The sequence below is a fragment of the Lepisma saccharinum genome, chromosome 17 (genome assembly GCF_977018435.1).
Source record: "Lepisma saccharinum chromosome 17, izLepSacc3.1, whole genome shotgun sequence".
Lineage (NCBI taxonomy): Eukaryota > Metazoa > Arthropoda > Insecta > Zygentoma > Lepismatidae > Lepisma > Lepisma saccharinum.
This window is the reverse complement of record NC_139245.1, coordinates 14375317-14391231: the sequence shown is the minus strand read 5'-3', so window position 1 is coordinate 14391231 and position 15915 is coordinate 14375317. Positions and strand designations below refer to the sequence as shown.

The 15915-nt window shown below is 37.5% G+C and overlaps 1 protein-coding gene across 1 annotated transcript in view; it reads right to left on the bottom strand.

The window, feature by feature from the left end:
• Positions 1 to 15915, bottom strand: part of CAH1 (carbonic anhydrase 1) — a 269527-nt gene that overhangs the window by 38474 nt on the left and 215138 nt on the right. Inside the window, exon 4 of the mRNA XM_083138966.1 lies at positions 7047 to 7142. Within this exon, the coding sequence (XP_082995092.1) occupies positions 7047 to 7142 (96 nt within the window). The remainder of the gene's footprint in view (positions 1 to 7046; positions 7143 to 15915) is intronic.

The window sequence follows — 15915 nt, the reverse complement described above, 5'->3', positions numbered from 1 at the left end:
CTAGAGAAAATTATAATTTAGACATGTCCAAGGATGATTTCCTCAAATTATATGAGGCATTTTCATCATACAAAAGGGTCACTACTGGCAATACTGACATGTATTACACACCAGATGAATTCAAAGCACAGAGACCCATGTTTGTCATCAACACTTCAAAAAGAAAACAAGTTGTGGTTAATGATAGGACAAATATTAAAATTATCTGTGAATTCCATGAGGCATTACCTGATGACACCATATGTAGTGTTATTCTCATAGGTGAAAAATCATATGTTTATGATGTAAGAAATGAGAGAGTCACAGAGCAATTCTAGAGGGCCGACTCAAACACAGAAACTTCTTGATTACAAGATAATAATACCAATATTTTGCCATCAGGGAGGCTCAGACACTCTGCCAGGTTTCGAACCTGGGGACCTTTTGATTATAGAACATATAGGGCATGGAATTATGTCTACAGTACATCTTCTTTTTGCAGGGAAGCTCAAATAACACAGCACTTCTGCCTATTGCAGGGAAGCTCAAATACAATTCAAAGTGGGACTTTGAAATATGCAATGAATATTCTTGTAAGTCTCTCTCGGGTACATATTATCACAACTGAATCCAATTCAGGCTTGCATGACAAGAGGGCAATATTCTCATTACTAAGAATTTTCCTTGAAGTTGCGTGCCGGCAAATCTCCTAGGCATGTATGATTTATTGCTGGCCGGGGCATGGGACTGATGAAAAGATTAGAAAAACATGCAAGCAATTAATTATGCATGCCCGCTCTTGTCCTATTGTATTGATCGGGAAGTTTTAATTGCATGAGAATATAAATATTTTTCGCTTAATTTCAAGTATAGCCAATACAATATCAAGAGGGCCATATTTTTGACAAGCTTATAGACAACAAACTGAGAGATTCAGCCTTTGTGCACATGGTGGAATCAATCTGAGGGGGGGGGGGGCTCACCATTTCTACACTAGAATTCAATTCCTGGGATTTTGACAGAAAAACACACTGTAAACAATAAGATCATATGGAAACTTGGCATAGTTTTAAGTGTAGGCAAATCTGTCTGAGGGGGGTTCATCTTTTCTACACTAGAATTCAAAATTCTTAAAAATTCAGAGCATATCACACTTGAAGAATTGAGGGCATATGCCCCTCTTGGGATTGTTTTAAGTGTAGGCAAATCGGGTTGTTCAATCAAATAACCTCTTCTTTTCTACACTTATAAGTGGTCCTTGTTATAGCATCAATTACACTACTGGGAGGTTAAGTTCGTATTTAGGGGTATAAGGGTAAATTTAGAGCCAAAGTTACCATAAATTGGTCCTTAGTGAAAAATTGTAGGGGTATGGACGTCTTGAAGGGGGGGAGGCCACACACCCCTGGAAAATGATAGTCAACCAAGAAGTACATATTTCACACACATAATTTCATTTGTCACAGTAATATATATTGCAAGGGCGTTGGAACATGATTACTTCAAACTGAAGCAATGTTTTTTGAGAGGACAATATTACTATTTAGGGGGAAAATGTCTCGTTTGCAACCTTTCCACCATAGAAAAAATACCTTGCTTGCCCCTCCCTGGTAAAAATCCTGCGGAAGTTAGGGGGTGCTAAGCAAATTTGAGGGAGGTGTTACGGTATATGGATAAATCACTTCCCTTCCCCCTCCCTAAGTGAGCAAGAGGTCAAGGGTTCGATTCGAGGTGCGGGCACAATTCAGAAGCTGAAGACTTACACGAACTTCTGTGTACGAAGTAACCTTAAAATAAATATTTGATCAAAGACCCGTTCCATTATTATTTAGACCGTTAGAAATCGTGTTTTTCAGGACATTGTCAACTTAAATATAAAAAAATATTAAACTGTCATTTAAGTAAGCAGCAATTACAAAATTATAAATGTGTTAAAACTTTCAAACGTACCATTTATTGAGATCTTTTTCGAATTCCCTACTGACATTACCTTAGCCTTACAATTTGTAGGCACACCTAGAAAACGAAACTGAACTTCCTCCCCTCCATCTCCCTCAAAAGGCCCTTTGCTCCCTTGCCAGGGCTACGAAGAACATCCCTACTTGTTTTCCACATCTAACCAACGAGCTATGTCTTGTATTCTTTATTGGTTTCGCTGTCCAATTTTGGGTATGATAACAAGGGGAAAAGGCCCCATTTTCTAGTGTCCGTCTTGCTTTACAGAAATTGCAATACAAACGAACTTCAAGTTTTTGATTTGACGAAAAGAAAGAAGGCTGAAATGGAGATTACTCGACAATAAACTTTACTCGTGACAAATCTAGGGTGGAAAATTTGCGCAAAATATTTAATTTTCCAAAAATTAATTAAAATTCAACAGAGAAAAACTTTTTAAAAATATTAACACTATTGATAAAAGCGTAGAAATTTTTAAATTGTTAATTTTAACTTTGAAAAATATTTCATAACTTATCAAAATATTATTCAACCCATGAAGTGTGGAAATTGTTTAAAAAATATATTTAAAAGTTATGAAAATTATGATTTTTTAAAAAAGTCGGAAAAACAAAGATTTCCTTTCCAGAAATTTAATTATGACCAAATAAAAAAGGGTCTAGTATGTTTTACCAGTACCACACTTGGTAAGCACAAACCTTGAAAGTTGCAGGAAGAAGCAATGGAGACGAGAAACATAAGCAACGGGAAGATCCGAATATATGGAGGAGAGGGGGACGAGCGTGTAATTAAATGCAAAAAGGAGGGAAATGCTCCTGTAGTTCAGGTGAAATGCTTCTGGCAAGCACTCTGAACATAATTGTTTGCAGGGAAGAACAAACACACTTCGTTGGTTCCAATGTAAATGCAAACAAAACAAATTTGTTTTAGCATTTCCCCCCCTGCTGTAACGTTAAATAAGCAGTGAATTGAATGCATTCATCACCGGCACGTACGAATTGGAGTAACCATTACAAAACAGAAAAAAGCAAATTACAGGATACTCACTGCGCTCCGCGTGCGCTAGTAATGCAAGTGTACCTTATTTTCCAATTATGTACTGGTTATCAAACATTATTATTAAAAACAGAATGAAAAACAAATCATTGATGCATTGTATTTTCAATTTCATCGAAACAATGGGTTCAATCTAAAAGTACTCCAGAAAATTTTGAGTGGGTGGGCCTGTACAGAACATAAAGGCACAATATTTTTGTTTGTAACGTTTTACTCTGTGGGGCCTTGTTTCGATGCTACGAGCCATGGGATCTACAAATCGACAAATTTTCCATCCTAAAACAGCGACCAGCTAAATAACTGCAACATTTGCGAAATCACAAATATTGCTCTTTACGAGGGTCACTATTTATATCTTGAGCCTTGGCAACACTGATTGAAGTTAGGCGCGATTTGACGTTTGCACGGAATCGTCTGGCATTATTGACCATAACGTACTTCAAATGTTTTGTCAATAGCTTCATTTGTGTTGTTTATGTTGCCTTGGAGATTGCGCGACAACAATAAAATGAAATTAACTCGTGAACATTTTCGTGCGACGATTTTTTACGATTTTCGACGTGGATTATCAAGACAAGAGTGCATCGATCAACTTACTTCCACATTTGGCGATGAAGCCCCATCCTTTGCCACTGTGAAACGCTGGTATAACGAATTCAATCGTGGCCGCCATTCGCCAAAATCAGTTGTTGTTCAAGAAAACATTGATGCTGTGCAAAACCTAATACTTCAAGATCGTCATGTGACATACTGTGAGATTGAGGCAACCATAGGCATTAGTTTCACCAGCATATATAAAATATTACATGATCATTTAGCTGTGAGAAAGGTATGTTCTCGTTGGATCCCACACAATATGACAAAAATTCAAAAAGACGCTCGCGTCAATTGGTGCAAACAAATGCTCAATAAATACAATCGTGGTGCTTCAAAAGACGTATATAAGATTGTAACAGGTGACGAATCATGGATATATCCATATGAGCCGGAACGTAAACAGCAGTCGACTGTATGGGTGTTTCAAGATGAACCCAATCCAACAAAAGTTGTTCGCGTTCGAAGCACATCGAAACAAATGGTCGCCTGTTTTTTCGGGAAAACTGGTCATGTGGCAACTGTGCCTTTAGAGGAACGTAGAACGGTCAACTCTGAATGTTACACAACAATTTGTTTGCCAGATGTCTTCGGTCAAATACGGAAAACAAACAAACGCCGTCGGATCATTCTTCATCAAGACAATGCCAGCTGTCACACATCTCGTCTAACAACCGACTTTATGAACAGTCAAAAAATCGAATTGCTGGGTCATCCTCCGTACAGCCCTGATTTGGCACCCAATGACTTCTTCTTGTTCCCGAATGTCAAGAATAAATTGCGTGGACAACGATTTTCGTCGGCGGAAGACGCCGTTGATGCGTTCAAAAACCATATTATGGAGGTGTCTCAAGAAGATTGGAAAAACTGCTTTGACAAATGGTTCGAACGAATGCAAAAGTGTATTGACCATAAAGGATTGGATTTGAATTTGAATTTGAATTTAAAATTATGGGTGCGTCAGCACTAAGGCTATTTTGCACCCGTCACAGTATATGGGGTCCAGCCCCTTATCCTTACAAATAACAACTCTATCGTTGCACAATTAAAATCATAAAATATTAAAATGTTCTGACTTTCGTTAAAAGCTGAGGCTGTAAAGGGGCACTCAGCACACATAAGGACAAAAGAACAGGACAATACAAACAAAATTATACTGGCCATGGGGCCAGTCGCCAGAGCCTCGTTAGTCCTCAGTCCAGGGTGCACTAACGTGGAAGTGAGGTTGACAATTGGGTGCACTACGTGGAAGGTCACCCCTTACACCCCGACCATAAAGGAGAATACTTCGAAAAACAATAAAGCAGTTTTCAATGCCAAATTCCTGTTTTTTCATTGTTAGGCTCAAAATATAAATAGTGACCCTCGTATTACTTTGTTAGTCAAGTCTCGGGATGTTAACATAACTTAAGACAAGTTTCGCCTATGCTTCGAGCCCTCAATTAACAGCATTTTCTCGTACAGACTGTATAAGTGATCAAGGTACGACCTCTGGGATGTGAATATCTGTGGACACTGGCGTACGCAGAATAAAGCTGAAGGAGCTACAGCCCCCTCCGAAATTGAGAATATCAACATTTTGAAATACAGAGTGGAAAATAAAAAAAGGCTTAATAGTATCCCCGATTGCGATTTTGAGAGCTTTACAATTCCCGCCCTCCCGAAAAAGAAATCCTGCGCACGCCAGTGTCCGTGGACAAAACATATTCAGCCAGACTTTAATGCAAACGCATAAACTATATTTACAGTATGCAACATATATGTGGATTGTGATTTAATGATTCTAAGGGGGACAGGTTAAACCATGCGAGTCCACCCTACTGGCCTGTGTTGGCATGATACGGTTTCCAAGGCATACTACACTCTGTCCCGGGAATCTTTGCAGAAAGAGAACGAAAACAAGTCCTTTGAACAAGTAGTGACTCGAAGGGCTCGACCAATGAATGCGTGAGAGGGTAAGTGAGTGCATGGAGGGGAAATGCTGCTGCAGCATCGCGCACATGCTTTGCTCCGCCCACTAGCTTTCTCCCTTTCTCTACTGTTATGCGGGACCTTGGTCCAGAGATTCCCAATACATAGTGCAGTGCTTTTAGTATGTTTTTAGGCAAAAAAAAAAGTCAGTGTCAATTGTGCATCTGTACCACAGGGTTGCATGAATACAGGACGAGTTTTGCATGGACTGGGTAGCGTCGAAATGAAACATCAAGAAGCACTGCGACATATCGTGTATAATATTTATGCCCCTTCTTGTGCAAACAGGAGGGAGTTGCATTTGTTATAAATCATTAGATGTCGACAGGTTAATGAGAACTTGATCTACAGTTAGAACTCGAAATTGGGATGCGAGCAACTAAAATATAGCTAATCGGGGTTATTATATGCATAGAGTGATACCCGAATAAGATTATGTTGAGTTCAATTCTACGTCCGTTGGTCATATTACGTCATTTTATACCTATAGACAGGGTGCGAAATCATTAACACTGGTGGGGCGAGAAAGATCTTAATCTACAAACCCCCTCCCCCCACAAACATACATATAAATTATACGATATACATATGTATGTTTTTCAAAGTAAAAATAAATTATTAAATTAAAAATATATTATTATTATTATTAATTACTCAAGAAGAAAGAAATTTCTTACTTTTATGTATATCAGATATTATAAAGTAGCAAACTACTTCCCTTACTAACTGGTTAAAGATGTTAATAACTTATGAATTCGTCGAAGTGGTTTTATTATGTGTAAGTTTTTTTGTTTTTTCTTAGTTTTTGCTTTATGTTAATATACATCAATTAGATGTCATAGTTATTATTGGTTCGCATTCTTGTTTTACTTTTATTGTGCGTATTGAGGTAGATTTGTTAATGATCTCTTGAGAGATAAAGCATTGAACACTGACAACTACACTAATTTGTGTATGTTTTCGATATCATTCTTAATTCAGTATATTTGAAATTAAAAGTAATTGCTTATATTTTGTTTGTTGTATCAAAAACTCTCCCCCCTGGAAATTTTTGGTGGGGGGGGATTTTTGAGGCCAAGATTGTTAATGGGGGGAAGTCCCCCCAAGGTTTCGCACCCTGCCTATAGGTAAATCGCGACGAGGACGAAGAATGGATAAAATCTATAAGCTGATACAACAATTACATATCAACACTTCGAACCTAGCACTCCTGGCTTCGAGACATGCAGAATACTACTCCCCCACACAGCAAAAAGGCTTAATAGGAATCTTAAATATTTTCAGTAACTATGATATTCACTGCATAACCAAAAAGACTTACCCTTGAGAGCAGATATTTTAAAGCAAAATTTTCTATTTCTCAAATTATAAGGGTGGCACCATTGAGGACATCCCGGTGATTCATTCATCCATGCCTTGTAGCGTTCATCGTTGTATACGGAAAACCCATTGCGATTGCTCGCTGTATCGTCGCTCGCCGTAATACTTACAGACAAGAATACTCCAAGTACAGCCAAACCATCCGGTTTCCCTGCAGCCTCACCAAAACTCTTGTACTTGCTCGTGTTCCAATGTACCAGATGCAGCTGAAATTGAAGAAAGTTACATTGATTAGAGAGACTACGAAATAAGCAACACACTTGGTTCAATATAAGCATTAATGACTTGTAGCCCGTATGGTAGCAATTTTAGTTATGCACTTCCCACACAGTTTAATTTCTTATACGTAAATAAAAATATTTAATAGATAGTTTTACTTGCTGCAATAAACATAATTTTAAGCATGGTAGGTATGTCATAAAAGTATCACAATGAATGTTGCACTAGCCTTTGAATATGATATAGTGTAGGATTCAGAATTATTCAGTGATTATCAATGTGGGTTTTAACGTAACAGATCAACTACAGATCAAATTTTTCACATCAGACAGACACTTGAAAAAAAGTGGGAATATAATCAAAATGTCCATCAGCTATTCATTGATTTCAAAAAAGCATATGATTCAGTCAAAAGAGATAAACTATATAATATATTAGTTGAGTTTGGAATACCTAAGAAGCTTGTTAGTATGATAAAAGTATGCACCAGTGAAACAGAAAGTAAAATTCGTGTGGGTATTAATATGTCTGACAAATTTACAATTCATGATGGGTTAAAACAAGGAGATGCATTATCTCCATTGCTCTTTAATTTTGCCTTAGAATATGCTGTTAGGAAGGTAAAAGAAACTAAAGAAGGACTAAAATTAAATGGTGTGACTCAGTTGTTAGCATATGCAGATGATGTAGACTTACTGGGGGATGATGTGAATACAATTAAGAATAATGCTAAAATATTTTTCAAAACTGCTAAAGAGATAGGTTTGGAAGTTAACAAAGAGAAAACTAAATATATGCTTACAGGCCGAAACCAAGTGTTAGGTAATCATCAAAATCTAATTATTGATAACAACTCGTTTGAACCAGTTTCCAAATTCAAATACTTAGGAGTAATATTAACAAATGAAAATTATATTAAAGAGGAAATAAAAAGTAGGCTTAATTCAGGAAATGCATGTTACTTCTCTCTTCATAAACTTTTGTCTTCTCGTTTAATATCTAAGAAACTGAAAGTTAAAATATACAAAACAGTAATTTTGCCTGTAGTATTATATGCATGTGAAACTTGGTCCCTTACATTGAAAGAGGAACATAAATTGAGAGTATTTGAAAATAAGATCCTTAGGAAAATATTTGGACCTAAAAGGGATGAGGAGACAGGTGAGTGGAGAAGGTTACATAATTTAGAACTACATAATTTGTATTCATGTCCAGATATTATTAGAATAATTAAATCAAGAAGACTTAGGTGGGCAGGCCATGTGGCACGAATGGGAGAGGAACGAGGAGTTTACAGGATTCTTGTTGGGAAACCTGATGGTAAGAGACCTGTAGGAAGGCCAAGACGAAGATGGAGGGACAACGTTGAGATGGACCTAAGGGAAATCGGTAGGGATGGAAAAGAGTATATAGAACTTGTTCAAAATAGGGAAACATGGAAGGCCTGTGTTGCTGCAGCCATGAACCTTCGGGTTTAAGAAGGCTAGAGAGTTAGTTAGTTAGTTAGTAGGATTCAGAATTGGTAAGTAGATATACCTCTGTTTATTACTTGCAAACATTAACGTTCCCAGCAGTAGTATTTAAGATGATTTTAAAATTGTTCGATGATACATGTGATGATCGACAGTAAGGTACTGAAGAGGTAACAAAGGAGTTAACACTTTCACCTTCCTGTCAATTACTTGGCGCTCTATCTGCTTGCAAGTTCCTTCTCTTTTCCAGGACATATGTCATTTATGAATGGGAATGTGCTGTCTCCAGATGGGTTGTAACTAACAGCTGTTTCATAACTGATTCATTATTCCCAAGCTTCTGTTTTTAAAAATAGGCAATAGATGCTATCTATGACTTGCGCAATAACAGATGTTTCAAGGGTTATTAATTCATTTACACACACACACACACACACAGTATGAGAACGAGAGAGACCTCCCCGATGGCGCAGTGGTAGCGCCCTTGCCTTGTAACCAAGGAGTCCCATTTCGTTACCCGGTGGAGGCACATAGTGGTTCGTATCTCACTTTAAACCGTAGGTCCAGTCCCGGTTAGCCTTACTGTGCACAAAGTGGACTTAAAACACCAAATCAATCAATCAAGAGAAGGAGAAGAAAGAAAGACAGACAAAGCAGAGGGGGATGAGAAAAGAAACAGGCGGAGAACAAAAACAGACAGGCACACAGCAAGAACAGCGCAAAAGAAAAAAAACATGCATGTAGAAACTTTGTACACTGACTATTTTGCTCGAACCTTGACGATAGCCGAAGGGGATACATGTATCTATGATTCAACATGATGACAATAGAAAAGATTGGAATATGTTTTCCATAAATTTTCTTAGCTGGACAGTGGCGTGCCCAGGATTTTCGAAAGGGAGGGGTTATGTGTACATTTTTTAAGTAGTCAGTCCTCATTTTGCCATATTTTTCCTACCTTTGACGTTCTTTTTTTTTTTTTTAGAAATACTGGACAAGAAAGGGGGGTTATAACCCCCAACAACCCCCCTTGGGCACGCCACTGTAGCTGGAGAATAATATCCTCTGCATTGTATGTATGTATACATATCACAATAAACAAGCCTCCATCCATCCATTTGTCAGCCTTACAGAAGAAATGCCTTGATTTTATGCTAATGAATAATAACAAAATTGTTACTAATATAGGTATTAGTTTTAAACCATGTACAGATATGCGTGTCGGGGGGGGGGGGGTACACTAGAGAGAGGCAAGTAAGCCGTCCATCTTGGAAAGAAAGAATGGTCCACCATTGATAAAGAATGAAAGATTTTTTTATCGTCCTTTCACAGTGGCAAAATTATGAATGAAATGGAAATTCGATGTTCACAGGCTCCTATCGACTAGTGTTGCCCACGAAACGAGACGAGACGAGACGAGACGAGACTTTGGTCTGTCTCGTCCCGTCTCGTGTAAATGCTGTCTCGTCTCGAAAATATTCGTTTGTCTCGTCTCGTGTCCCGTCTCGAAGGGTTCTGTCCCGTCTCGTCTCGTCCCGTCTCGTTTTGTCTCGTCTCGTCTCGTAAAAGTGATGCGGGATATCATGCCAACAAAAGTCAAAAGTAGCAGAAACACGAAATATTTTTCCGGAAAGTGGGATAAAGCTCCAAATATTTTACCCATTGCGTGGTGAGAATAAATAAGGTTCGTTAATCATGAGGACATTAATATTAAAAATGCAGTTTGTTGGTTACTGATTGCTAGGTATCTTATGAAATCTACCTTGTGTTTTTTCTGGCTTCCATACAAGAGTGCTCTTTTCATTAATGCTATACCTTTTGGAAGTTTTGAAATGTTTTCCACTAGACCTTCTTTCTTTCTGAATGTCGAACTTTCGTGCACTATGAAAATGTATATTTCTTCTTTAAATTCTAAGCTTGGCGCTCGGGAGCAACAAAAAAGTTTTTAAATGTGTAGTACGAACACAAAAGACTATTTAAAATTTCAATACTTAGTATATTACAAATAGAAAACATTTATTGTTTTTAATATTGTTAAACATCTTCTATGACATAGGTTTCAAAAAGTGTTTCTTTGTGATATTGTGCTGTTTCTTATGCTCAGCTTATGACGCACATACTTCTTTGTTTTCTCTTTAGCCTCTACGTCAGATACCACCACCGCTTGATCTAATTTATCCTTCGGCAGGCACGCATCAAGAAATATATGTCGGGGGAGGGTGTCCGAGCCAAGTGTTTCAGAAAAAATGATAATAATAAAATTAACGACAACAATTAAGCAAATGTTTAAATTAATACATTAATATAATTCATAGGTCTATTCACTTGAATATGTAAATTAATCAATTCTATTATTGTTATTACATGAAATGTTACAAAGATTGTAGAAGAATAGTAATATAACAGCACGAATATTAGCTAATATCTAGCTTACGTGTAGTTAAGATCGCCTAAATTTGCATAAAAACAACTGTCCTGGCAAGACGTTTAATGTCAAAAAAGATGATGAATTGAATATTTGCTAAATAACAAAAAAGGATGTTAAGTCCACTTGACGAAAAATAAAATTTCTGATTAATATTTTATTCTCATTATTATAAGTAGTAGTGTACATAAATCTTCATTGATACTGTCATTCAAAGCCGTATGACCGCAATAAAATCCTTGTTCGGCATAAGAAAATAACCCTCGATTATGCTAAAGAAATATATTTTTGTTTACCTAGAGCAAGGCCCCAGGAGGATGCAAGAAGCCGTTCCTTGACAAAACCACCACGTATGGAAGGCAAACCTGCATATATTTTATATCGCACATTTGCAGAGCCGTGCCTTCTGAAGTTATAAAAATCCCAACTTTAATGATTCTTTTAGACATGCTATAGTTGAAAAAAATATGTTTAGATGCACCAAAAGTGCATCATTATCAGATTATACATATAACGTGTTATTGGAATCAACATATTTGTGTAAATTAGGTGCCTCCCCGATTACGTAGTAATAACGTCGAGGTCTTGTAATCAAGGGTCCCCGCGTTCGATACCCAATGGAGGCACAAAGTGGATCGGATCGCACTTTAAACTGTAGGTCGGTTCGCGATTTAGCCTATTTGTGAATCAAGTGGACTTAAAACCCAATATCAACCTTAAGAATATTAGAACCCACTAATTCACCCGCAGCTAAGTCAAATTTCACATATCCCTCTTCATCCTCGTTCATACACTTCCTGCAATACTCTTGTGCATGTGGGTTGCATCCCACCAGGTGCGAGAAATGTGAAGAGTTATTCTTTCCCTGTACTGCGTTATTTCTTTTCATAAGAGTAAGGCTAAATTCTCGTTTTATCTGAACTTTTAAAAAATGTGCAAAATACGTCTCTATCTTTAAACAACCACCCTTTCTCATGTATGTGTAAAATAATCCCACTCTGTCTCAGAAAACCTCTTCCTACGATCAAATGAAGGAAACAACTCTCAAGTCTCAACAATTATAATTTTTTGCTTAAATTTCCTATAATTTATACAAACAGTAGCACACATCACGTCCTTTCGTGCAACACTGTCAACAGCTAATGTTATTTTCCTCGTCCTAATAAATTTACTTCCAACCAGTGACGGCGCCAGGGAAATGTGACAACAAAATATTGTAAGGGGGCAGTCACATTAACTACACGAAAACACTACACATATATATACATATATAATAATACTTATAATAATAATAATTATTATAATTATAATAATAATAATAATTAGTATTATTATTATTATATTCATGTATGGTGTTTTGTGTTTGTCTTTTATTTAGAGTGGACGTTTACTGCCTAAATTTACTTCTTGATTACGAGTTTATCTCCACATGATTCGTTTTAATAAAGACATTAATTCTTTTTTATTGATAAGTTGCGTTGTCTCTAGTGGCCTATTTCAGTATTGGAAGACATTCATAATTTTATAATTCATCCTCTTTCTTGAGATGAAACTACTGATATAAATATTTTAGTTATAAGATAATAATATAAATGACGAAAAAATGCTTCGAAAAGTTTAATTTTCTTGCAAAATAAACGTGACGTTGGAAGAAATGAATCTTCTTAAGTATTAGAAACAATGTGAGGCACTTCTCCTGTAGGAGAATTCTGCTCTATGTGCTTTGGAGAACACATTGCCCACCTTTAGTACGTCCAGGACTTGACATTTCTTCTCAATGGCAAGAACAGCCAAATGAGGCAGTTTGCATCCAGCATCCTGCTTCGAGCAAGCCTTTTCAAAGATTTTAAGGACAACCATCTTCGTAATGCTGAAGAGTTTTGGGCAAAATTTGTGTTTCACCTTTCAGAGAAATGTTATCACAGGATAAAAAAAATCAGACAAAGGTTGCAGTTATCTCATAATTCAAGAAATATTCTGACCCTGGCATTACTTACTCTTACTCTACCACTCCAACGTACGTCTGTGCTACACAATTACAGGCACCTATGGGGTTCGTGGGAAGAAGTTCTTCGATTTTGATATGTACGAGAAAGAGCGAACCTGCATCCAATGATTGAAGAGTGGCAAATCCTAATAAGCATTCTTTTACCTGCCCGCGATATGTTTTGAATCGAATTTTAAGTGTAATTTGCATTTTAAGGTTCACGTTCAATACATTTCCTAATAATATCTATCCCCTCATTAACTTCAAGAGTATCGAAGAAATTCCCTTTGTTAAGGTTTCCTCAGACTCATCTCGAAATTCAAGTCCGTGAAAAGTAAGAAACCGCGATGCATCCACAACAACTGACATGTAGTGTCGAGTTTTCTTCGATCACCTTTGGTCCTGGGTTCGATACCCAGTGGAGGCATTTAAACTATTAGTCCAATCCCGATTGGCTTTTCTGTGCATAAAGTGGACTTAAAACATCAAATCAACCAACCGACCAAATCTTGAATCAACTTTGAATGTCTTTTAATAATTAGCGTTGTCACTAACGACCACGATTAGAATAATTTGCCCGTATTACAGATGATGTCTTGTGGTCCTGAAAATATTCGTGATGTTTTTTAAAACCATCCACATTCAACACTTTTTCCTATTTCTTAAGACTATTTAAAACTTAGGTTAATCTCGGCTATTACAGGACATAAATGAATGAGAAATCACCTATGCCCAGGTCGGCGCTCGAATCTTGAACGAAAGTCACATACACATAGCTATATATATACTAAACAAATTAATATTTGTTAATCAAGTTGGTATTATAAGCAGGAAAGTGATATCATGCAGAATACACCACTTTGAAAAGGTGAAAATCGTCATACTCTTATAAAGGAACTCTCTTATTATTCGATATTTAATTAACTTCAGTTGGAGGGCCCGGGGGGGGAGGGGTGGCGAAGTGTCTGACATGGGGCGTCCCCCTGCCTCCTCTGGCGTCGTCACTGCTTCCAACCCTCTAATAACTTCGCTGATGATAGCCTCACCTTCGAAATGGAAGCTTGTGTGTCGGCGAATAATACAAAGCACTTGTGTTCACTGTCCCTCTTTCATTCAAAGTCTGCCGTTTTCCTTTTCAGCTATTCCTGCAAAACGTCCTGTCAGCAAGCAAAGCAAATTACAGAAGTCCCTCCCTTGCATCAACCTTCATTCCTACTTTAGGCCTGGATTTATGGCACTTACCCGCTACTGCAGGTCAACCTCGCCCCTATGTTTGGTGTTTACCCCCTGAAGCAACGGTGTCCATTGTTCAAAGCGAAACCTCTGTCAGTAAGGAACGGCGAAAAATAGTCTCGGAATACACCCTGGCCATAAACAGGCTCCCGCCACCCTGACATTGGTGTCAGCTTCCCTCTGAAGTTTGATAAAACTACTTTGTGAAATTTGTTTAGTAACGATTGAAAATGTAGACAGTAGATACTATATGTATTTTGCTCATAAACATTTATTCACAGAATAAAAAGAACAGCTACAACATTCCTTCATCTGATTTACAGAAAGGCTAATCGGGACTGGACCCACACTTTAAAGTGGGATTCAAATCACTATGTTCCTTCACCGGGTATCGAACCCGGCACCCCTTGATTACAAGGTGACGACGCTACCACTGTACCATCGGGGAGTCCCCATAGAACAACGTTTCCTTCTACGACGATTATACAGAACTTAGTGCATTTCCTTCATTTGAAATCTATTCTATATAAGGCTCAGTATTTCGTTAGTACCATCCAAGGAATAGTATTCTCCTTAAATAAGAAATAAAGAAATAAAAAAAAGCATTGGAAATAATCTTCAAACGGACGTAAAAAAACGAATCCAACCACCTGTAGAATGCCTGAGGGAAGCAACAAGAATTTTCTCAACAAAGACATTTCCGAAATTTCCATAATCACACGGTAAAATCTTGTCATGGTTCCCTGTAAACACTAAAATCACCAAATTACTTCTTTCCATAATACCCGTATTTTCTCCTCCTCTTTAGCTCTCAGCTGCTCGGAGTGGGATAATGCAAGATTATTTGTCCCTAATTATCTCTTTCTCTTAGTCTTGCTAATATCTTGGACTCCTTAATAACTTTCCCAACAACTCCTTATCAATTTGTACTGCCATGTTTCCCACAATGTTTTTCCTACTTCCTAATAACATTCACTTCTGTACACACTTTGATGTAAAAATTAAATAATAATAATAAACCCTATCCGTCGGTCCGTTTATCTTTCCAACCTATAGAGCTGAGACTATGTTTACAAGATAAATCTCGGACTCAGATACTCCACGATCTTTTGGCCCCTCCTTCCACCTTCTCTACCTGCCCTTTTACTTGATGTTATTCAGAATTGTATTAGTATCTGGAGTACTATCGTAACATAAAATTATTAACCTGGAATGAATTGAAAAATAAAAATGGGAAGTAACCCTGTGTTTCGAAAGAGTATAGTTTAGAGAAAGTTTAGGTATTCATTCATTCATTCTTCTCTCTAGAATAGTCTTCTTTTGACTTAACACGCGCTTATCAACGTTTCTAATTGAAATACCTTTTTCCAAGTAAACAAGTATTTGCAACTGAATAACTATTTTGCTTTTATTTTTTCGAGACTTTCGAGACGAGACGAGACTTTTCAAAAGCCGTCCCGTCCCGTCTCGTGTCTCGTCTCGAAAACGAGACGAGAAAGGCATTCCGTCTCGTCCCGTCTCGAATTTCAAAAGGCTTGTCCCGTCCCGTGAGCAACACTACTATCGACAGAGCCTATTTAAGGACAGTGGCTCTACACTTCTACAAACAAGAAGTGCTTGAGAGCTAATTGGTCAAGTGGCAC